This window comes from Notechis scutatus, chromosome 3 (genome assembly GCF_049901735.1).
Source record: "Notechis scutatus isolate UNSWTSFEM ecotype Mainland chromosome 3, rNotScu1.2, whole genome shotgun sequence".
NCBI classification, from domain to species: Eukaryota; Metazoa; Chordata; class Lepidosauria; order Squamata; family Elapidae; genus Notechis; species Notechis scutatus.
In genome coordinates, this window is record NC_142011.1 from 39202124 (window position 1) to 39228016 (window position 25893).

The following is a 25893-nucleotide window of genomic DNA, read 5'->3' on the forward strand; positions in this document are numbered from 1 at the left end:
TTGTTCCCAGGAAGAATGAGCTAATGCCAAGAGTGTACATCAAGAGAAGTATCCCCAGAAGGTCATCCCAGATGCCCAGTTAAAGCATATATCGGGCAACAAAAATATTGGTAGATATTAGAGGTACATTATCACTTTATAGACAATCTCAGTCATTATTACACACTGTGTGGGAGAAGGCAATCTGAAAGCATTCTTGTATTTTATAAAGAAAACCACACAGATAGATACGATAAAGAGGCCGACAATATAATGTTGATGTCATTCAACATGCAATTGAGAAAAGGAGACGATCTCTTTGGAGTATAAATAGTGTTTATGATGCAGCTAGATTAAAGCCTTCACGTTATCTAGCTGCTGATATTCCCCAGAAAAAAGAAAATTCTTAAGCTGAAAAGACAAAATCATAATGGAAACATGGAACATTATTTGAAGCATCATCTGAAGAATCAGGTTGTAGGTAGTCTTTTCTGGAGAAGACCTATCTATGATATTTCTAAGATAGACACTGACTTAGTGGCCCATAATCAATCAATTCAACTGAATAAATACTAGACTTACTGACTGATCTGGACCATCTCCTCCAAGAACTCGGAAACCAAACCCAGATTCTTGCTTTCGAAGGAAAACATCTAAATCCTTTGTGTTTGGAGCTAGTAAAAATGGATGGGAAAGATATGTGTCAACAAAGAGAACTATGTTTGGCCATTTAAAAACAGTGTACACAAAAATTAAAATAAATCATGTTGTTCACTTAGAAGCAAATTACTTTCTAAAGATATTGTAAATAACATGGTTAACACACCTGCAAAATTAAATCATGAGTTAGAATGATTAACATTCCATCTGCAAAGCACAAATGTTCGACAAATTCTGCCTGTTTGAACACATATGGTTTTTTAAATAAACAAGATCCTTTTTGGTCTTTATAGCAATTCAGTTGTAGATGTTTCAAACTACGAACACGCAGTTTGTTAAATCCATATAAAAATCAAACAAAATCTAATATAATATTTCTACGGGTAATCCTTGACTTACAATCACAATTGGCCCTTGATTGGCATCGTAAGTCGATGCAGTCTTAAAATTAGATGCCATGTGACCCCATTGACTTAGATGGCAATCCCAGGACTCTCTACTCTGGTCATTAATCAAGTATAGTAGGTCATTAAGTGAGTATTCATATTATATTTTTGTTGTACTTCTTTCACTATTAAAGTTTTTTACATAGTCTTTTCTTCTCCTTGGCAATGTATGTATCTTCATTAATATTACTTTTGTATTTTGCTCCTTTTTTGTTATTAATTAAAGATCAATGAGTATCCACCCTAATCCAAGTCTTCCAGGTTTGTTCTCTCCCAACCCTGAGCCTCAGTAAGGTGTCTTCTGCAACTTCCCACACCCACCTAATTTCCCCTCATCTCTGCCCTTTGGCTACCATGTATTCTGCCTTGCAGGGAGGCAAACAGCCTCAGAACAGGCTCCATGTGGCTCTGGGGCTGCTTGCCACTTTCCGGGAAGCCTTAGCTGTCCCATGCCACCCCAGCAAGTATCACCCAGCATTCATTTGCCCAGCTGCTTCCTCCTCTAGCACTGCTTCCTCCTCTAGCACCAACCTTTCACCTTTTGTGCCTAATTGCTGTGGACGAAACAGAAATATCTCTGTTTCCTTTGCTGTTCTCTTTTTGGGTCTGTGACTGCCATGCTACTCCAGTGTTCAAATTCTCTGGGTTCCTTCAACGTGGCTCCTCAGCCTACTGTAGCCGTTTGGTGCCAAGCAGCAGCCCCCATTAAGCTCCCAGCAAGCATTAACTCACCCAACTGCTTTCTCTCCCAGGTCACCACACTGACCTTTTGCACAGACACCTTAGGTAAAGCAAAAGCAACTTTGCTGCCTTTGCTGTCTCCGTTTTGGACCCAGCTTCTCTTTCACATGTTTTCTACATATGATCCTCTGAGCCTTTGTGATGCTGTGCTCTGTAACACAGTCCTGCCTTCGGAAAGCTACACTGTCGTTGAAACGCTTTCCAAAGACATGACAGCTTTCTGAAGACAGCTTTTCCTCTTTACAAGGAAAATCTTCAGAATGGTAACACGACTTTATAAAGGCAACATAGCTTTATGAAGACAGTGCAGCACTGAACGGCTCAGAGAATCCCGAGTAGGAAATGTATGAAAAGAAGATAGCAAAGGCAACAAGGTGCTTCTGCTTCAGGTGCCGGGAACAAAAGGTGAAATGTCATTATATAGTGATTCCCATTACAGTATGTTCTGAAAAACAACAACAACAACAACAACAACAACAACAACAGGTACTTATTAATCTGACATATTCTGTCTTGCCAACTATATGGACCCTAAAAAAAGAAATTATTATTTTAGGTTCCTAGGTATCACAGAATAGGTAATTTCCATTTAGCATTCACTACTGGGACCAGCAACTCTGTCATGAAGCAAAGTGATGATTAAGTGCAAATTCATGTGACCATGACTGTATTTTCCTTTTCCCCACTCTCCCAGCCTTTGGAATGCTCAACTGACACTGGGATAATCAGGCAAGAGAATTAATATTTGTATTTATAGTCACTGGAGATGAAGGGATTACAAGAGAGTAAGCAGGCACACAATAGGGAAAATGGGAGGAGAACAACAATAGGTCAAAAAATGTACTGACTGTAATGGCTTACATGATTGAGGGATAATTTGAATATCATAAATGCGGCATTAGTTTTAAGGTTCTTTTTCAGGACCATTGGAACATCAAATGGTTGCTGGAGGAGGCAGCTGATAAGTGAGGACTACTATTTTGCCCTACCTAAGAGGGGAGATGAGGACTTAAAAAGCAAAAGAAAGCAAACTGTCTCCTTTCTTGGAAGGGTCACATCCTAAGAAAAAATGATTTCAGGGCAGGGGAGGATTAAACATGAATAATTGGAAAAATAAATCCTGAGCCTAAAAGAATTTGGAAGACTATCTTCACTCAAATGTTTTATTGTCAGCTGGATTATTTCATCCCCTGAATACATCTACGATTCGAGCCTTTATAAACAATGCATTGAAGATATCCAACACTTTGAAGATGGTTTCAAAGCAATCACTTTCATCACAATAGATTTCAGAAGTTTAAAGCAATTTAAATTTACTCTGACTGAATGCTATGTTGCAGCTGGAAAATATGAATGCTATGGATTAGTAAAATTAAAGCCACCTCTTTTAGGGATGAAATTGACAATGCAGAAATCAAAGTGTTTCCTTCAAAACAAACAACAAACAAACAAACCCTGGAGCAGCAAGTAACTCAAGTTTATGTACTCACGTTTATCTTCAAACAATATTTTAGATTTCAGATAAACTTCAGAAGGGTCAAGCTTTGGAGAAGATGACTTCACAGAAGTAGGTGGAAAAGGTATTGGATGTGGAACAGGCTCACCAATGGCCTCTAAGCTTCCTGAAGTTTCCTGCTTATTTATTTTCTGGAATAAATAAGAGTCATATAAAATAGATTGCAAAAATGGTTATTAACTGCCTTAAACAAGTAAACAGAAAGATGAGAAACTAAAATATTCTTCAATAAAAACTTTATTGTCTTTTTAATTAGATTAGAACATCTCCGGAATTTTTCCTAAAATGTTCTAGTATTGTATCTTTCGTTTTCTTGTATTCTTCATTGAAGCTTTAAATATGAATAATTAACTTATTCAATCTAACAATAGCAACGTTGTGGCAGGATATGATAAAATATATTTCAGAGAAGATATCTCAGTATCGCATGTCATAAACTCCCAACAGATTTGTTTCCGAAAAATGTAATTATACACAGATGAATTCTTTCCATATAATATACATCTACTGTAATCAGATAACAGGATATAACCAATGTATAGAATTCATAATTATGCACAAGACAAAGGGGGGAAATCTATATTATGAACAAGGTTTAGGTTGACTTCTCGAAATATTTCCATGTCCTTATTTTGGTATTTATATCTTTGCTCTATTTCAGGCATCTGATGCAATTGAATGGAAATTATATGCAAGCAAGTGTATGAAGGGAGGTTGCAATATGTCAGGATCAGGTGGCATTCTAACCAATCATTTAATCTAGAATTAAAGAAAGGGGAAAATACTCATTGTGCATTTTAGAGAACTAGCTGGAAGAGAGGGCATGGGATAGGGTAGGCAGGGTTTTGGCCCCTAAATTGGCTAGCTCTGGTGACTAGGTTGCAACAGGCTGTGACTAGAGAGTAAGAAGGTGGAAGGATACAGCTGGAAATTTGCCAGCTTTGACTATATAGAACAAGACCTGAACAGACCTCATAGAAAAAGGATATTTTTAGCGTACTCTTCATTCCACTCTCTCTCTTTCTAAGCTAAGATTATCTCAAGCATTGTACTGAATTACCCTAAAATTCTTGTCCTGAGGCTTAGGAGAACTTCAGTATTTCATGTCTTCACAAAAGACCACAGAACTGTCTCAACTAGTACCTAACTTTATGTACATGCAGCAGGGCCCATACTGGAGTTTGTATTCATTTTGGATGCAACTGTAAGCTGAAAGTGGAATTCTAAGTCCAAAGACCTAGACCAGCCTTCACAGCCTTTTGAGACTGGGGGAACCTTTGAATATTTTTCAGGCCTTAGATAATCCCTGCACATACAGGCTCAAATATAGGCCAGAAGTTCAAAACTTTTATTTTATTTCATTTTACGGGTAGGCCCACATATATGCATTAACGATGTTCTTAAACTAAAAGTAAAGAATGATTTTTGTCCTTTCCCCCCATCTTCTTCCCCTGTAGTTTGGGTGGATTCTGCTGTCACTGGTGACTACATCAGCTCAGTCCCAGATCTCCTGGGCCCACACTGAGACAGGACACCCTCCCCCCCCGCCACTGAACCTGCAGAAAGACAGGCTGCAAGCTACCAAGGAGAACCCCAGCACATGCACTCTCTTATGTGCACTCTCTCTGCTCTTCTTCCTCAGATTGGCTCGGTTCAGCTCACTTCTCGGCTTTAGTTTTGCTTACCTCTCAGCTTACATGCCTTTGTGCAATCCTTGCCTCCGCCCGAGGTCAACACACATTCTAGTGGGCCAACCCAGGATTTGGAGTTGGGGTTTTGTTCAGTCTCTGCTTTTTAAAAATAAATCATAGTCTCCCAGGGACCCTCTAGTGACCTCTCATAGAATCCTAGGACTAAGAAACCCTATCCTAGATAAATAACAGTGTGTGGTGAGTTTTAGTTTGGTGACTAGCGCTAATCTCTACACTGGCAGATGACTAGTTTAAGTGGTAAGACCCAGGAAACAGATGGATCATTTGGTGTGTCTTCTTTCTCATAAGTTGCTAATACTATTGTAATCTTAGTTGATCTGTGAAATACAGAAATCACTATAATTTATCTTGTTATCTTAGATCCTTCTAATGTATACATTGTCAGGACTCCAACAAATCCACCCCCATTCAAATCATAAATCTCTAGCCACATCTCAGAGAAAAGAAAATTGATTTATTAGAAGTGGCCAGTGCTGGTGTTAGCTGAATGCAGTCGATGCTAAAATACATCATTCATTTCCTCCTTGACCCTGGTCTTCCCCTCACCCCCTGGATGTGTATTCTCCAATGGGACCCATCCATCCATAATGTTCAACATTTACATGAAAACACTGCCTGTGTATGAATGTTATCTAATGATTTGGAGTCTCATTATTACAGGAAAGATACCACCTCTAATTGCTCCTTACAATTAAGCCTAGATTAGAATTCTCTATTACTTTACATCAGGGAACATATGTATCTGGCATTCAGAGATGGTTGCATAGCTGTTGTATTTATATATATGTTAATGTTAATGTTCTGGCTATATGGCATTCAACAGGAAGTCAGACCAATCAATCAGCATGCGGGACATGCATCTCCACATAATATACAGTTGGAATTTGGGATATGTACACATCAGCCCATCTGCAAGCTATATTTATCCACCAATCCCTTTGCAGTGTAGGTATGTGGTAACACCTACACATGGGTGGCTAAATCAAGCTTTAAACTTTAAACTCTAGGAAGGCAACCAGTACAATTAAATGTTACCAATAATTGACAATTGGCTGGATAAGAGAGAACAAATTAAAATAAAATTGAAACATTTTATATAGTACCTATGTTACATAGCACCTATACTGGGTAACTGAGATTTAGGCTGCCGCATTGGACAGGCTCAACTCCTCTGAAAGATTAAGTAAGCAGGCTATCTGGAAAAGTTCCTTGTTTTTCAGCAATCACCAGATTTGCAGGTGACAGCTGTGATAAAAAGTGCCTTTGTACCACTATATCTAAAGTGCTAACTATAACCCTTCTTAAGCTTGTTAAATTTGGCAGCAAGTATTCAAGCATAGATTATATATTTACATGTAGTTTTGACTATCCTTGAAATTGGAACTTTCAATTGGAACAATATATAACATATTGGCTGATATTCAATGCAATGTACAATGTGATCATCATGTCATCATTGATTTAATAATTTAATATTTTTAATATTAAGCTTTAAAGCACTATCAGTGTCAGAACTCTCTCCTACCCTTCCTGTACAAGTTGTTAGATGCAGCACAGCAAAGAGGTAAGTTTGAAATATTAATGGCTGGCAACTGCATAGCTTGATTGTTACTAGAATTTATTCCTACACTGCCTTGTCAAATAAGAATTCCCAAGCAAACCAGGAATGTGATTTGATTGCTTATACTTGCAAATCTGAATTGCTGGAAGTACTCACTTCTGCTCTGTCTGGAGAACCAAGCAGCTGGTTTGTCCAAAACCTCCAGTGAGTTGGACTCCAGGTTTGCATGTGCAAATCTCATAGCATGTTCACTCAAAGCCAAATCACTTTCAAAATTTCTTTCTCTCTGTTTGGAGAACCTGACAACAAAGTCAGGACTTTTTGTAACTGCTGCTATATAAAGAACAACACTGATCCATAATAAACAGAAGATGAGAAATGGGACTAGCTGTTTCAAACCTATATTTCAAGATTAACTTAAAACCAAACAAGCTTAATCTTTCTCATCTACAAATTTCAGTTTGATTTCTTTTCAAACTTTATAAAAATCTTTATAAAAATACATTTATTGAAATTACAAGCTTTTGTGCTTTTATTTCATACATAAATTAAACTTTAATTATTAAATGTAATTAGATTAATTATTTCTTGCCTAGTCTTAGTTTGTTAGTTTAATTGATGGAAGTGGCTTCAAACAAATTTATTTATCATTTAGGGCAGGGTTTCCCAGACTTTTTGGCTTTGTGGACTGGTGGATGGGATGTGAAGAGGGGATGGTTCTGTGCGCACGGAGGGCAAGCATGCGCATGCACAACTCCATTTGTGCCAGCTGCTCACGCAAATGGAGCATGTGTGCATGCACTTGCCTGCTGCTTGTGTGAGTGGGGATGTGCATGCTCATGCACTTGCCCACCACTTCTGTGGCCCGGTAACAAAAGACTCAACCTCTGATTTAGGAGGATATAGCATCAAACAGTTTGAGACTTAAATATAAAATAACTCATGCTGGAAAAATAGTGCATAGACAGCGTTTTTCATTGTATAGCTATCTTAGAATGCAAATTCATATTTTAATAGTGCATCCAGAAAAAAATAGGAGTAACAATATTTTGTGTTTATCTCCCTTACACCTTAATCCCATGACTGATAACTAATCTTGAGAACAAATGTTTTGACCACAATTCAGCTACCTTAAGCTTTGCTCCTTTATGACACAGCTTTCTTGAAACATGCTTCCTGACATGCACCCTCTAGTTCATTCCTGTGTTGTACTTTTTCTTACCAAAGAATATTAAGAGAACAAAGAGTCATTATTTTCATAAAGTTTGTAGAAAAGCATTTCATTCATTACAACTAATCAGTTCAGATTTTCCTTTAATGTGATGCCCTCTGATATTAATAGCAATAGCACTTACTTATATACCGCTTCACAGTCCTTTCATCATATTGCTCCCAACAATCTGGATTCTCATTTTACCAACCTCAGAAAGATGGAAGGGTGAGCCAACCTTGAGCCAGTGTGGATCGAACCCTGGCAGTCAGCAGAATTAGACTGCAATACTGCATTTCAACCATCGCGCTACCATGCCTCTTAATAGACTTTATTAACAATATAGTCAATAAATAAAACTTCTGCTCACAACCTTGACCTCAGAAGATGAACAAATGAAGAACAAAGTTTTTGAACAGTGAAGAACAGTTAAAAAGACTGAATGTTAAGGGAGTATTTTAAAAGTGGAATATGTTACTTCATTTAAAATTGAGCAAACCCAGTAGTAAATTTGCAATTATTGAATGAATATTTACAATAGTTTACACCACAAAATGTGAAAGTCAGAGTTGTTTTTCCTTAACATCCTCCCATATATCTCATACACATTAAAACAATATATGTTTAGAAAAGAATGTCAAGAAAGTCCTAATAAAATGATTCAACAAAAATTTGTACAATTTTTTCCACAGGTAGGAATACACAAGTTACAAAAACTTTTATTAATACTCACATTATCAATAGTGGGAGTTTTTGTAGGTGAGGAAGGTCCTAAAACAAAAAATAAATATTAATACAATCAATCAGAATATTTCTCTTCTGTTTTAAGGCTACGTAGTGCTTTGCATTCAGAAGGACAGAGCACCTTCTGCGCAGATGTGGGCTTTCAATAACAGTCACCATATTTTTAAAACAGTGGCTTTTTTTCCAGGATCATGTCAATAATTGCTACGTCTGCACCCATATATACATGGAATGACCTTTTTCTTTCACATCCACAGCACTACACAAAGCTCTCCTGAATATCTTAACAAAAGAGTTAGACCTTTATAATCTGATAATCTTGGCTAGCTATCAACATATTCACTTGGCAGCTTATTAAGAATTCAAGTTTCTTGGAAACAAGAACCAAAAATATCTTTACTGCAAATATTACAATCTCATGCTTTTCAATTGGTAAGCAACAATAATAGTCCTTTCAAGCAACAAGAAGGACCTCAGTTTCTTATTAAACATTATAAATGCACAATGCTTTTTCCCCACATACTCTTTGCACATTACACAATAAATGGGAGGGAACTAATATAATCATAATGACTAAGTCAAACCTGTAATTTAAAAACTTCTCTTGTTATTTTCAATGCCAATATCTGAAAAGGGAATTTCAATAATAGAGTACGTGCCTTGAAAAGGTTTGGGTGAATAAATATTAAATAAGTTACCATGTTATCTGCCCTGTTTTTAAAATATATTTTAATCATAAAAATCTGTGCTAATCATTCTATTATGAAAAAACCCTCATTGTGACTAAGTTAAAAAGATTTATGAATTGTCCACCAATCTCAGTACCAAGTTAAATTCTAAGCAAGGGGACTCACCTTACAATGTAGATTTCACTCATAAATCTGTGAGAACATGTCTTAATGGCACTTGAAGGCTAGGGACAGCAATTTTTACATACATATTCACACTCACATATATTCCCCTGCAATTTTTTTTTTAAAAAAAACCCAAACAAAATCAAATCAACCCAACTCAAAGCCCCCCCCCTCAATTCCAATGTTTAAAATATTGCTTTTAATTTTAAGATGTCACAGGCACTATTTTGTATTGGCCCATTACCATTCTACCAATTTCCTAAAGATTTAAAGATGAATTTATCTGAATCAAGAGATTAATTTGCAATTAATGGCAAACTTTCATATTTTCCCAATGACAATGAAAAGAATCTTATCACCGACATAAAAATATCAATAACATGGCATTTTCCAATTCATTGTTATATTTTAATTAGATCAATAGATCATAAATGGGGAGTATAACAGCTACTGCACTACATTACATGAGAAGTTCACAGTTTTAGTACAAATAAAATGTTCAATGATAACTAGTAATCAAAATGTTTTTTAAAAGATGCATGAAAATGACTTATTGAATAAAAAGCAAACACTTTCTACCATTACACTTCTACATTATCCTCAATAACATATAGACCCAGGAATGTTTGGCAGTAGATTTATACAATTTAGCCATGTCAGCAATAATCAATTTGTACTGAATGAACTTTGCTAACAGTATCTACTGCCATTTCAAAATACAATTATCACAAATGTAACTGTATATACTTCTATGTAGTAAAGTCAATATTAATAAAAACCCATAAATGAAAACAAGCTTATGATATTTTACAATGGTTAACTGACCCTTACTGACATGAGATTAAGAAGTCAAAATAACAATAAAAAGCCATATACATAAAAAAGACATTGGACTAAGACAAACGAAGAGACAATCAACAAACCACAAGTGAGGTCTTTACATGGTACCACTCAGGTATACAACTTTTACATATTTATGTTCCTATGAAAATCTTGCCAATCAGATATAAATGGAAAAGAATTTTGCTTTTGGAGAAATGTACTGTATAGATACTTGACCTTTGGAAACATTCACTGCCTCTTTTCTTATAGAAAAGAGATGGGAATTATTTCTTTTACATTATTTCTTTTACTATGAATGTAGAAATACAAAACTGAAGAGTAGCAATATGGGCAACCACAGTAAGATCACATGTGCATTTTGTCATAATTTCAAAATGCCACAAATACATATTTGCATCAGATGTCCTGATGCATAAAAAGTAATCACAAAATTTGCATGATTCTATCACTGTGCATATGCCATCATTTTGGCATCATTGCATTTTGTTGTCAATGTCACTAGACAGAAGTACTACACCGTGTTTGAAAGCAACTCAGGAATTTTAAGTTATATCAAATTCATTTACATACCTCCTCTTAGGATAAGCAGTGGCACCTCTGCTCCAACTGGGAACTGCTTCAGTACTTCTACTACCTGGATGTGTGTTAAATTCTGTACATTCTGATGATAAATCTCTTTAATTACATCCCCTTTCTGAAGTCCATGACACCACTGGCTGTCTAAAATCATCTTCACCTTTTGTCCTGTAGGGCTATCAGCTATTGCAAATCCAAAACCTTTAGGTCCCTTGATCAGAGGAATTGTGACCATTTCTGTTTGAGAACATCCTGAAGAAGACCCTGTAGCCCTTTCTTCTCCAAAGTCTATGGCTGAAGGACCGTTCAGGCGTCCATTGACTAATATATGTCCAGTTTTACTATTGTGATCCAAAACCACTGTTCCTGGGATTAAATCCTGACTGAGTATACAGGTATCTCCTTTTGTAACTGGCTGGCCATTTAAGACAGGAGTGGCTGTAACAATATCTACAACAGGATCTTCACTTTCATCAGGCAGAGGATATCCACGACACAACATCATATTCACATACTGATTGACGGGAACTAATTGAAACATCTGGACAACATCAGCATGGGTATGGCCAAGGACACATGTACCATTTATATCTACAATGACATCACCTATTAAAAATGAATAAAGTATTAACACAAATATATTTGCATACATTAAAATAACTTAGTAACCTCATTGTGGAGAATTGTTAACATTTATTTATTGAAAACATTTATATAGCCTCCCATCTTACAACAAACTTTGGGCATCTCCCAACTGAAATTTAGAACAATAATAAGCAGATATTGTAACTGGTTCAACCCTGAATTTTGCCTTGAACTTAATTTGTATTTGTTAAGACCTGACATCTAAATACTCATTTTCATTGGATTTGGGGAATGTTTATATACTTCATAAGTGAAAAACAGAATGTTAGGATAAGACCCATGCGCTAATGTATTGAAGTCTAAATTATATATGACTTTTTAATTCAAATATATTGCTATACAACCCATGACCCCTGGTTCATCGTTTCAGAGATATTCTCTTACCAGATTCCTCAATGCCTTCAACAATGACAGAGCTTTTAATGTACTTGAAAAGTTCATAAAACTTCTCAGGAAGTGTTTTCTCACACTTTGCATGATCTCATAAAATGTTTTATGATCATTTTTATATCAAAAATGTTTTATAAAATTAGCCAAATTTCAGTTCCATAGGTTTCATGGGTCTCAGATTTTGGATGTATTCTGTAAGTAAGCCAATTTGAGGTACTTTGACTGAAAAATTGTTACCCTATGATGCACCTAGATCTCTGCTAAATGGTACGCATCAGGCTTTAATGCTCTCTACACTCGTATTTAACACCCACACAAAGACCCTGGGTAAGGTCATCTGTCAGCACAAATGAAGTATCATTTATATGCTTTATGAGAAGACTTAACTTTTGCATTTTGTAATTATTATTGTTGTTCTTTTCATTGTATTTTTGTATTTTTATATTGCTAGCTGCCCAGAGCTATGAGCTTAAGATGGGCGGTCCATAGACATTTTAGTAATAAATAAATGAATTTTAATTGGGAAAGAAAAAAATGAATTGTTCCTGAATAACTAAAATACCAACCTCTTTTGTGATCCAACTACACTATAAATTGTAAAACGTCATTTACCTGAAGAAATTTTGCCATCTTGTGCAGCAGGTCCATCCTTTAACACATTCTTCACTTGTAGAAATTCATCTGGTCTGTCTCCACCAATTATTGTGAATCCAAATCCCATAGTACTTTTCTTCAGTGATGTTCGTATTAATGTCCCTATCAACTGGGATGGATCTCGAGTAAAGAAAGGTTTTGTTTGTTCTGCATACAAGGAAAATGCTTTTAGGCATGTCTATTCAAAAACTGGGAGTGCAGAATAAGGCAATTAATATTGTAGTGATAAACTATTTTGAAATGTCAGATAAAAACTTTCTAGATGCACTGACTAGAATTCTACAACATGGATAGATTTATATTATTCTGTTCTATTAAATAATGCTTTATAAACACCTAAGGCTGGACCATGTCAAAGTTTCCTTCCTTCCTTCCACCCACCCACCCACCCACATATTTTCATCATTAAAAGTATTATATTTTCATTTCTTTTACAGAGAAGAACTTCAAATATACTTCGTTGGGATGTTTTGCTTATCTGATTAACTATGAAAAAAGTATAAAAACTTTTCTTTTTTTTAATACTCTGCCATTTTAAAAATACTGTTATACTACTTAGGATGAAAATTTATTTATGTTATTAAGTTGGCATAGAAAACAATAATTTAAAATCATAAAAATATAAATGTCAGGAATTATTTCAGATTCATGTTTATAACAGTACAAATATTAGCTAATTGTTTACAGAAATCTAGCATAAAGAGACATGGTGATTATGATGACTGTATATATTTTTAATAAATACATTTCAGGTTTTAAGAGTAGCCACTGCACCTGGATTTGACAAACCTCCATCAGTCTGTCCTAGCTGTTTTTTCCGTTTGGCTTCCAAAACTGGGTTTTCAAATTGAGTTTTCTGGTTGATGTGACTGCAAAGTACACAAAATGGTAGTGCAAATAGAATTACAAAATATTTACAGAAAAAGGTCCCCTTTTTCTGTATTATTGAATATTGCTGTCCAGGCAGCGGTTCTTATCAAAAATCCAGCAGAACTTCATTTCAGTAATTGCTAAGCTTCCAACACTTTAATACTTGCATAATTAATCTGAAAAACAGGTTGTTTTCCAAAAGCTAGTAGCATTCTTTCACTTGAATACAAAGAATCAACAGAATCAAATGAATACATAGAATCAAATTCTTTCTAATTATCAACTGAGATTTGAATTCAGATAAGTGAATGAATTTAGGACAAAATCTAAATTCAAGATTAATTTAGGAAGAAGGAAAAATTACAAATATGTTGATTTAGATAATAAATAAATGTCATGAGAATAATTATCTGATAAAGATTGGTCTTAAATCATTTTAAGTCATATGGGGGAATACGAAAACTTTGGAATCAAGTTTAATTTAAAGGAAGAAAATATTTATTTCTTAGTCTATCACACTTTTGGGTGGGACTACAAATAATAACCAAGAATACAGATTGATAAGCCAAATAAAAGAACAAAAGTTTTGTCAGGGTTAGGGTTATCAGTCATCAATTTTGTTATTTCTAAATTACCTAGTTATCTTGTTGTATCTACTTTAGTGATTCACAAAGTTTAAAAAGAAATAATAATAATAAAACAACACTCTGAATATTTACTTGGTCTAAGAAAATAATTTGCTCCAAATTGAAACATTCTGCATATTCAGAGGAATAAAAATCTCTCAAGACCCAAGATCTTATTTTAAAAAGTATGTAAAACTTTGATAAAATTGTAAGAATTTCTAATATATTTTATGAGATATTTCCAAATCCCCTTAATAATAAAATTATTAATAATGTTCAAAATGAGTTACAATATTGCAAAGAAAATGTGTCATTAAAAATAGTGGGCATTTTATCATTTTATTTAAATGCTACTCAGTTTTCCAGTATTGTTCTCATCCAGGTAGTCATAATTGGGATTAGAACTTCTATGTGATGCAGCCATTAACTCAGTCACTTATTTTACATTCTGTTTTGCAATGATCAAAAGGAAATCATAGTGATTGTTAAATGAATCACATGGTCATTAAGTGAATATAACTCCATATAACAGCCAATGTTAATAAATGGTGTTTCTCAAAAGGTTGTTTTTTTATTTCCTTTTTTAAATTCATAAAATCCATTTATACCACAAAGCTAATAAATTGTTATTTAGTCTTCTAAAGGATAAAGTTCTACTCATTAAATTTCCTGAAAAGGAAGAAAATGTTAGCTAACTAGTCATGCTTTATAATAAAACTACTGCTATCCTACTGCTATAATATGTACTGACCAAATATATATCATATCAGACCCACTCTATGAGGGTGATGGGCAGTTAAGAAGTAGAAGTGAGGGAGGGAGGGAGGGAAGAAGTGAGGGATTTGGTTATTCATTTAATCTGCACTTTCAGCAGTTAGGCAAAAAAACTTACTCAACATAGTATGTTCCATACTGAGGGTCTTCTATTTTTTCCCAGCCATAAGGAAGCTCTGTAATTAGACAAGAAAAACTGATGAGCTTATTAATTTTTTTATCCCACTTATATCATGGGGATGCAGGACAATGTACTGTACTACAAATTTACAAGTATAAAAATAATTGTAAAATTCAAAAAAAGTATTAAATGTAAGTGACCAAGTAAATCAAAATAGAAACAATGTTCACTGAACTAAAATCTGGTTCAGAAACAAGTAAATCAAAATAGAAACAATGTTCACTGAACTAAAATCTGGTTCAGAAACAAGTCGGTTTAAATATCAATTCAGCTGTCTTTGGTCAACCTGGCAATGTCTTTTCAAGCTTTTCAACCAATCTTTGATTATTTTCACAGACCAGTGTTATGTGATAGCATTTGTGATGGCATTTCAGGCACTCATCAACTGGCACTCACAAAGATTTTGTGATCATGTAACTGCAATTTATAATGTTTGTTTCCACTTTTCCACAAAAACACCCAATAGCAAACAATGGGTTCACTTAACAACCGCCACGTTCACTTTACGACTGCAGCATTCACTTTATGATCATGATGTTTACTTAACTGCCAAAAAAAAAGATAACAAAAACAGGTCTGGTCACATGGTGACCCACTTTATGACCCACTATATCACGACTTAAGATTGCCTGCCCATTACAATTGTTAAGTCAAGAATTATCTATACAGTCACTTCTCTAAGTAAAAATGAAACTAAATTAAAATAGTTTTAGACAGTTCAAATTGGACTGTTATAAAAGCTAAACTCTGGGAAAGATTCTTTTAAAAACATTTCCACTATTTTTAAAAAAACCTTGACTCAATAATCACATTGCTTTGTTATCCTTCCCTTCCATTATCCATTCAATAGCTTTATTCACACAGAACAATTTGAACTATAACATTTTTTGTCATTTGACTCACTCCATGCTCTGGCCTTTCCTTGTGACAGACTTACCAATCAGCATTAGGGATGCTAAAAGTTCATGACTTATATTTCACTTCCTCTTTCAACCTTTTCCTCATTGTTATAATGATTTTTTTTTAAAAAGCACACTTGTGTGATTATGGTGGGTGCCAATCCAGTCTGGCTCAGGAACAATTCAAACACCCTCATTTGTTTCAGACTCTGTCATCTTTCTCTTCTGTGGCCATAGTTGGAAAATCAGCAGAGACATAGAACCATGTGACTCAAGAACTTGCATTTTCACATGCCACTTTAGAATTTCATCTTGGTCAAGAATATCAAAGTAGACAAGATTATGGAAGGTGGAATTTGGGATGACATGGTGAAACTGACACTGCCTGAATTCATGATGTTAGCACTGTTCATTTCTTTGCACAAGAGAATTCCTTCCATGGATTAGCCAAGCATATTGAAAACATTTCAAACATTTTACCAGGTTTATTTTGCTTCATTAGTTCCTCAAGTCAAATGTAACTCCTGGTAATAACTTGCGATATGTCCCAAAAAATTATTAGAAAAAATATATAGTCTGATTTGTTGAATTTTTCCAAACTATTACTAAGGATGATAATACTTTCATAAAGTTATAGCTTCAGAATTGTGTTAAAAATAAAAATAACTAGATGTTATTTTATTTAAGGGACTTGACTTTGGTCTGGCAGCATAAAGGAAGAGGAAGGATGACGGAAGCCGTATTGTTATAAAGTACTACAGATGTAGAAATGGTGGAATCTGCAGCCTGGTTCTGCTTTTGTCATTTTGATGAAAGCAGCAAATTCCCGCGGACATGATTGATGTTATTGATGCTTCAAATAATGCTTATATTAGATCACATATCAATTAAAACATGCATTTAGCCATTTAAAACTTCTTCATTTACACCTCATTCAACTTCACATTATTTAAAAAAACCCACAAATAAATAAATCCAAAACCAACATCCAAAACCCAACTGTATTTTAAGCAGTCAGATATAAAGTTTAAAAACTGTATGGAAATAAGGCTCATCTTGAATCTAAGTTGTTTCTTATCTGCTTCAACACATATTGAGAAAGAAAGGACTGCATAATTCATTTGTTTGTGTATTTTTCAAAGCCAAAAATAATATGCTTTGCATAATCATTTATAATAGCATAGATATGCTTTGCATAGAACACTTCCATGAGTAGAAGAATCACTCTGGATTCAGAAAATTATATAATAGTTTGTTTTTTTTTAAAATCATATTAGAATTAAACAAAAATTCACATGTACTGACTCATGTTCAAAATACAGATATATATCATCACAGTTTAATCTGCAACAAATAAGAAATTTCAATGAACTATTGCATTTTTTTAGTTTTTGTTGTTATCCTAAAGCAGAGGTGTCAAACTCGATTTCATTGAGGGCCACATCAGGGATGTATTGGGGCCAGGTGGGTGTGGCTAGGGTAGGTGTGGCCAGCTCGACATCACTCATGTCGGGGGACCTGTGGTGGCTTGGGAGGATCTGGGAGTGGCTGGGAGGATCCATTGTCTCCAGAAGAGCACGGCGAGACCAGGGAGGGAGACCAAGGGTTTGCCGCTCAGAGGGAGGCCCACTGCCTCTCCACGCAAGGAGACCCGGCTTTGTAACCAAAGCATCCTCAACGATAGGATGGGAGACCACCGGGAGAGGTCAGGAGGAGACAATGGGATGGCAAAAGGGGAGCAGGGCTGCTGGTGGCCAAGTGCTAAGGCAGGACTTTCTTTCCTTTTCTTTTTCCTTCTCCTTTCTTCTTCCTTCCCATCTTTCCTTCTTTTTCCTTCCTTGCTCTCTTTCCCATCTTTCCTTCTTTTTCTTTGTTTTTCCTCTTTCCCTTTCTCCTTTCCTGTTCCTTCTTCAATGCTCAAATGCAAAAGGAGAAACATTTTTCCTTTTGTTTTGCCTTTAGTTTGTTTTGCTAGCCCTCTGCCAGCGAAAACGGAGCTCGGGAGTGCGCACAGCCTCTTGGGCCCCCGTTTTCGATTGTGACGGCCTCCTGAAGCCCTCTGCCAGCAAAAATAGAGCTCAGGGGGGCCATGTGCCAAGCTCTGGGGCCAAAGCTTGGCACATGGGGGGGGGGGCAAGCTCTATTTTTGCTGGCAGTGGGCTAAAGGACACTGTTGCGGCTGAAAACGGAGCTCTATTTTTGCTGGCAGAGGCACTGCGGGCTGGTTCTTCTCTGTTTCAAGGACGGCCTTGACTCTAAATTCTGCAGCAAATTATTCCCACATCCTATATTTTAAAGTCAACAGACAACAATAAAGGAATATGCAATTAATACATAAGCCATAGACTATTATTTGCTAAAGTAGTCATTAAATTCTTGGAAAATATATTCAGATGCTGTGATGTGTCTATATTTACAAAAATCAAAATCATGCAGACAATGTTTTCCCTGTGATATTCTCTGGAACAGTGGTCGCCAACCAGTGGCCCGGGGACCACTGGTGGTCCATTAAGAAAATGTTGGTGGTCCGCAGAGAAATATCATTCCCAAAGCAATTCATCCAGGCTGCACGGGAACACAAGGCTTGCATTGCAAACACACGAGGTAGTGAGGGGAGGGGCAAAGGGCGGAGGGGGGAACTTGCCCCACTCACCCACACGCCTGGCCTGGCCACCGGGCTGCTTCTTTCTGCTTCTTTCTTCTTCTGCTTTTGGCTGCATACAAGGAAAGCAGCAAAATTCTTTCTTTCTCTCCCTCAAACTCCACCAGAAATCAGCCTTTGAGACCCTGCAAGGCATCCTGCTCCAAGAGTCACAAAGACTTGTTTCTGGTGGAGTTTGGGGGAGAGAAGGAAAGACTTCTGCTGCTTCCCTGCATGAAGCCAAAATTCTCTCTCTCTCTCTCTCCTCGAGAATGGAGCTGGAGATGGTATCCTGCGATCCCAAATAAAGAATGATCAATTGGTAGGAAAATGGGGTGGGGAATTTTCCTGCAGAGTTTTTTGGTGATTTTCCCAGGGTCTGGTCTACGGGATTTAAAATTATGAGTTTGGTGGTCCCTGAGGTCCAAAAGGTTGGCGACCCCTGCTCTGGAATATTGTACTTTGAAGAAGTAACATAGAAAGGACAGAAGCACTGAAAGCATAGTGGCATAGAAAGAATATTAATGCTTCTGAATGCTGGTATTGGAGAAGACTCTAGGAAATACCATTGATAGCCAAGAAAAACAAACAAATAAATTAACAGAATTCTCACTTGAGGGATAAATGACCAAGCTCATATTATCCTTCTTTGGATACATTATATGAAGCCTATGGAGAAGGCTCTGATGCTGGAAAAGACTGAAAGAAAAGAAAAGAGGATGACCAGTAGCAAGATGGAAACAATTAACAGCAGTAGTAATGTATTGGAAGATCAGAAGGATCAATTGGGGACAGATACTCCTACAGAAAATCTGTCTATGTGGTCACTAAGAATCAACCCCAACCTGAGGGCACATAATCCATCAGTAAAATGCCACTGGGAAAGGAAATGTCAGCATTATGCTGTGGAGTTCCTTAGGGCTTAAGAGTCTCTCCCCTGCTACTTAAAAATCACTGTGAGTGATTTCATCCATCAGTTTGAGGTGAGACAACATAAGCTTGCTAATGCTACTCTGTTGAATACTGCCAGCCTGAACTTTTTTAGGGGATGGGAGCAGATAAAAGATAATGAGAAAAATTGCAATTCTGAGAAGCAAGAGAAGGGTTGGCATGCTCTTATCTATACCCAATTGGGTTACTGCAGTTCATTCTAGTTACAATTCTCTCTCAAAACACCTGGAAACTGCTATTGGTTCAAAATGCAGCAGCCTACAAGTTAATGACTCTGTGCCACAACCAATAGCATTTCTTTTTGGGTTGCCAGTAATTATCCAAGTACAATTCACAACATTACCGAGATATTACAAAATTCACACCCATCAATATCTATTGATGGTTCTTTGGTTCTGAGAAGTAGAAGTGGGGAGGGAAATAAAGGTAATGGTTTTTTTTCAGTTGCAGCCCCTGCATTTTGGAATGCCTGAACTGGGAGGACAAGTTATTGTAATTGAAGGGATCTAAAAGAATTCAATAAAACAAAATAATGACCACTCCAAATGTGAATACTGATGCTATGGAGATAAAAAAAAAACTGATATCATGTAATGCAGACTGCCCAGATGGAAGGTCTTAAAAGGGAATAATAGGAAACCACCATTTCTGGAGCAGAGCACCGGGAGGCATCTTTAGAGTGTTCCAGCTGCAGGCTGACCTTGAAATATAAGAGGAAGTATGAGGATCCTTGCTACAGAAAGAATTGATCAGAGTGCTTGAGACAGAGGAACAAGATTACAAGGATGTGATAAATGTATGTAAATCAGATACTATAATGCAGAAACAATATGCAACTGATTAGTACAGTTAGTAATTTATTACACCAGGAAAGCTTTTTTCCAACAATTCAATAAACATGAACTAAAACCTACATAACAGGGTTTAGATAATGGGATCTTGAGCTTCTTACCTCCATCTTCACAGTCTTCAGGGGCTTTGGCCTTTTTACACAGACGAGGATCCAGCCAGGTGGTAGTTTTCGTATTGTGGCTGTGGAGACAGAGAAATTAATTAGAAAATAGTAATAAAAAGTTTCCTTCATTACAGAAACATGTTGCAGCTTATCTTCAGACTCTCTCTCTCTCTCTCTCTCTCTCTCTCTCTCTCTCTCTCTCTCTCTCTGTGTTGTAGAGGGGGGGAGGGAGAGAGGGAGACAGAGACAGACATATGCAGCTACATGGAGACAGCTTAGTCCTGCATGCGTGACCTTTTTATCTGCAAAGCACAGCTATATGTGATGTCTGGCACAAATGAAGAAAAAATTCTAAGCACGTATTTCACTTTTATTAAATATTTAAAAATGGAGCCCTGGCTATATTTAATTATTTGTAATTTGTAATTAATTAAAAATAAACATATTTTTTCATAATTATTTGAAAAATAACTTCTGATTTCTGATAAAAATAACCAGAGAGGAACTATGCTTCAAAATTCTGAAAGATGCTTGAATCATGTTGTTTTTAAAATGACAGATTTATATGACAGAAAAAAACTTGTTAAACAGCCAAAATCTGTTTTAGAGGGATGTATTCATAGTCACAGTTGACATAGTTTTCTACAAAACAACAGATTTGTTTTGAATGGGATTAACTTAGGTTAAAGTTGTCAGAAAATACTGATAACTAATGGTTTAGCATTCAGTGAATGATATATTCATGATTTGTGCAGGTATCTGTGCATTTTACCAGAGAAGAAACAGGGTAATGAAACAACAACTCACATGTCCCTTCTAACTATTTATAATAAGCCTAAAATCATATTCTATTCAGCTTGCTTTTAAGGATATTCATAAAAATAGAAATTATCCAAACTAAAGATAAATATTATCTCATATTTTTAGGTTGTTAGAATATCCAATTCATAGCATAATTATAAAATAATAAATTCATTATTTAAATGAGACATTTAGTTCTTAGAATTGTCACTGTCCTGTATTAAAACTATGTATTTAGAAATATAAAAAAATATATCAAAACTTTTACAATGTTTTACAATGATTTACTGGAAATATGTTTACAGAGAGACTTCTACAGATTTGCCTTTTATAAAAAAATGTATTCTGTACAATTGCACTGCACTGATCTCAGCAAAAGTCTACAGAGATCTTTGATTTTGGGAAATACAGCCTCTTTAGGAGAAAATATTTTCCTTGATAGAGATTCACACACACCCCCCAAATAAATTTTTGCAATGGAATATGGATAGAATATATTATTAACATGTTAGCAGAAATTAATCAGCTAAAACATCTTTAAGTGTACTAACAATCATCTTGATTTGATAATTCTAAATGCATATATCAGCTTCTACTCACTCAATGAAATAGATCATTCCGGTATCTGTGTAGGCCATCTCCCAGTTCTTGGGCAGAGGCTCTAAGTTTTCTTCCCTTGATAAATAATTTTTGAAATCCACAGAACTATTTGTTTGACTATAACTAGGAACAGTTTTCATCCAATCAGAAGAGTCCAAATGTCGTTCTTTGAATTCTGCAATTGTTTAAAGAAAATAATTCATCTGTTTTATTTAGTTAGTTAGTTAGTTTGCTGCCCATCTCTAAATATCTGGGCAGCTTTCAATTTTAAAAAAGAATAGAAGTATATAAAACATGTATATAGTATCTAATTTATCTTTATTCTGTTTTGCACAAAGATAAACTGAATATATCACAAATTCCCTAAGAGTTATGCAGTATAATTTGCACCTAGACCAGTGTTGGCGAACCTTTTTGGCACTGAGTGCCGAAACGGGAGCGTGTGCACGCCTGCATGCCGGAAACCAGAAGAGCAGTGTCTTCTGGTTTTTGGTGCACATGTATGCGCAAAGATCAGCTGGCTGGTGCACATGCACGTGCCAGAAATCAGAAGACTGTTAATGAAGTGCCCCCCAGCCCGCTATCAAGAACAAGCCAGCGCAGCCCACCCTCCTGCCACTTCTGCTAAGGGAGTGTGACTCTTCCCGGCCAATGTGCCTCTTACCCTGGCGCCAGACAGGCGTTCCTCCCTATAAGAGCATATAATTGTGGGAGAACTGTGGTGACCATAATTTTGAAACTGGATCGTAAGTAGGGAGGAGGTTCTGTCATAACTTTGAACAGATGCTGAGTGACTACTCATAAGCTGAGGACTATCTGTGGTAGACATTTCATAAGAGTGCCCTCTCAAAATTCCAAACATGTCTTTGGCCCTGAAAGAATACCTATCCTTGGACAAATTTCAAGTACATTAATCTAAGAAAACTGAAAACAATATTTATTAAGATATCTGAATTTGTATTGTACAGTATATCTGTACCTGTTCACATTTAATAAACTCAATATATTAAATCTATATAAAATATTTAGAAGAGAAAATTTCTTATAAACAAAGAATTGTTGTTACAAATGACTTATTACATTTCTAAACTATTTTTCACAAGCTTTAATTTTACATTAAAAATGTACACTGACCTGTTCCTCCATTACCATTAATTGCTACTTTTTCTTCTTCCTCTTCTTCTTCAGGAAGGGAAGTATCCATTTTCTGCATTTTGCTGACAGATGTTGTTCTTTTTCTTTGAGATTCCAGGTCAAAATCGTTATCAAAAAGCACCTGGTCCACTGGATCAGGTTGGAATGGACTAGGCTCAGCTGGAGGTTTAGGAGTCCCATAGAAATTACCTTATATATGTATATGTAAAAGAAAAAAAAAGAAAGAAAACATATATATAATCATACATGCTTAGGCTAAGTTGTTATTATGTTTACACATTAATAGCTTGCAAAATATTTTGTCTTTATTAACGTCCCAGAGTCCTAACTTTTAAGATACGGAGCCATATAAATTTATAAAACATTGCTTTTTTCTTTCTCATGTTTATATAGCCACCCATGTCACATATGTAACTAAATAGAATAAGTGAATAAATAAGTAAATAACAAAGAATTTAGGTTCATGATCATCTGAGCAAAGGCAAGAACAGGCAAATGATAGATATGCCATAAATACATATTTGTGGAGTACGCATGGTAACAGGGTATAAAAGTCCCATTACTTTGACATTGCAGTTGACATTTCTTTTTGTCAGTCCAAGGTAGCCTAGATCATGAAACAGATTCCAAAATAAGACTAGAATTATATTTATTGACATTAGCTTTAATAACAGATACTAACAGATGATAACTTTTCCTCGCTTTTCACTTTCCAGTGAGTGAGGAAAGTGTATATTTCCAGGTAGTCCTCAATTTATGATGATTCATCTAGCAACTGTTTGAATTTACAACAGCACTGAATGAAGGGATTTATGATCCTGCCTGAAGTTCCAGCACCGCGCAGTCACATAAACATTGGCAGCCTGTCCACCCTTATGACCAACTGCAAGGATTTTCAGGAGGCCTCCCCACTATGTTCTCCCCGCCACATCCCACTGGGTCACTGCAAGTCAAGGATCTGAATCAGGGGTGGGATTCAAATTTCTTAACAACTGGTTCTGTGGGTGTGTCCTAATTTGTAGGTGTGACTTGGTGGTCACGTGACTTGGTGGGTGTGGATTGCTGACTGTGCATGGCTTGTATGTAAATATTGCAAATATTTATGTAAATATTGATTTTTTTATTAAAAAAGAACAACTTTTTCCCAAAATCAGACAAAGCAGGCAGGCAGATTGAGTTGCTCACAGAATCACAGATTCACCCAGAGATCTATCTCCCTGCAATCTATTGCCTGAGTCTGTCATATAAAATTTGCTAGCAAGCAAACTCACAAAATTAACTCACAACACACCATGTATGTAAATAATGAATTTTTTTAATAAAAAAGAGCAACTTTTACCCCAAATTAGGCAAATCAGGTAGGCAGATTGAAATGCTTACAGAATCACACTCAGAGATCTACCTTTCTGCAATCTATTGCCTGAGTCTGCACTAAAAAATAGAAGCTTTAGTCCTAAGGGAGGTTCAGCTCTGCTTTTAGATTAGCTAGAAAGCAAGAAATCCAACGATTTCCTGCTTTTTAACTAATCTAAATCTCCCGGCACAGCAGAACAGCTGATGGTCAGGGGAAAAAAAGGGGAAAATAGCAACTTACCAAAGGCAGGCAAGTATGCCAGGTAAGGAGTGCAGGCGGGGAGGGAAGGGGCAGGGCCAGCCAGTGGAGCGTTTTGCCGGTTCTCCAAACTGCACAGAATCATAACAACTGGTTCTATAGAACTGGACTGACCAGGTAGAATCCCACCCCTGACCTGCATCCCCATGCTGGGTCCCACATTCTCCCCAATTAACTCCCACTCACATCTCAGGTCACTTATCTTTTCCATGTAACTCTTTCAGGAAAGCAGCCAATTTACTGTGCAATCTTCCTACACAGGGGCCACATGGAGTCGTTCCACAAGGGGCACCATTTTGGGAGTGGATGCAAAGAATTGTAGCCAGTCCAGACTGGTGTCTGCTTCTAGGATGGCAGCACATGGCATCTGTACTGCATAAGGAAGGATGGATCAGCAGACTCCCCTACTCACAGGTGATATCTAAGATCTCTTTTGAGTCATCAAGTGCAGCACAAGGTGCCACAAGGGGTGGGGGGAATCTGGGCACGCCATATGTGAGCTGGGGAGGTGCTGAAATGAAGGCTGGACCTGCACTAGGTCTCCCAAGGCCTCCCCTGAGGACTCTGTGCTATGCTTAACAACTGCAACAGGAAAAGCAGGGATTGTGGTCATTATGCAAGGTGTTAATGTGGGTGCTTTGCTTAATAACTGCCATGCCTTATAACTGCAATAGGCAGGCTCAATTATGGTCATAAGTCAAGGATGTCCTCTTTGCTTACATAATAGTTTCTGAATATTTGCTTCAAGATTGTCTCTGATTCTCAACACCTACTGTATTGATATCACTACTTAGGTTCAATAATTTGAAGAAAAAAAACAATCGGCAGATTTTAAATTATTTTATCTGGATGTCAAGTATTCTGATATTTTATATTTTTAAGGGTTATCTTTGATACTTTGTTCAAAGTCACTTATCCAATCATTCCTTGCATGAGACAGTTGCTCCTACACTATTTTTCTCCACAGGAAATATAAAGTGACACAATTTAGATGACAGCATTCTGGATTATTATTTACAATCATCATAGTATAAAGTCCTGTATCATGCCTTTTTTTATTTTTCTTGATAGTAAGAATAGCTAGATACATTTCTGGTTTATCCAACTTCTAGCATCTGCTTTTATTGCATTAATCTGAAATTTAAAAAAAAAAAAAACAACCCAAGAGAAGGCAAGAACAACTGCAAGATTCCAAGCAGAGTTATATTTATACAAATAAACTGCTCATAAATAACAGTAAGAAATAATGACAATTTTTACTATGTATGCTATGCCTAGTATTTCTAAAAATCTGTCT

General features: G+C 36.2%; 1 protein-coding gene across 4 annotated transcripts in view; it reads right to left on the reverse strand.

Moving 5' to 3' along the window:
- The window catches only part of MAGI3 (membrane associated guanylate kinase, WW and PDZ domain containing 3), a 128687-nt gene that overhangs the window by 39098 nt on the left and 63696 nt on the right, over positions 1–25893 (reverse strand). For 3 of the 4 annotated variants that reach the window (XM_026675154.2, XM_026675156.2, XM_087959574.1), the window contains exons 4-13: positions 22964–23173; positions 21830–22004; positions 20426–20505; positions 14920–14977; positions 13306–13400; positions 12490–12678; positions 10837–11448; positions 8559–8596; positions 3317–3473; positions 562–653 (exon numbers count right to left, since the gene is read on the reverse strand). In XM_026675154.2, the coding sequence (XP_026530939.2) occupies positions 562–653; positions 3317–3473; positions 8559–8596; positions 10837–11448; positions 12490–12678; positions 13306–13400; positions 14920–14977; positions 20426–20505; positions 21830–22004; positions 22964–23173 (1706 nt within the window). The remainder of the gene's footprint in view (positions 1–561; positions 654–3316; positions 3474–8558; positions 8597–10836; positions 11449–12489; positions 12679–13305; positions 13401–14919; positions 14978–20425; positions 20506–21829; positions 22005–22963; positions 23174–25893) is intronic. The other variant, XM_026675155.2, reaches the window with a different exon arrangement.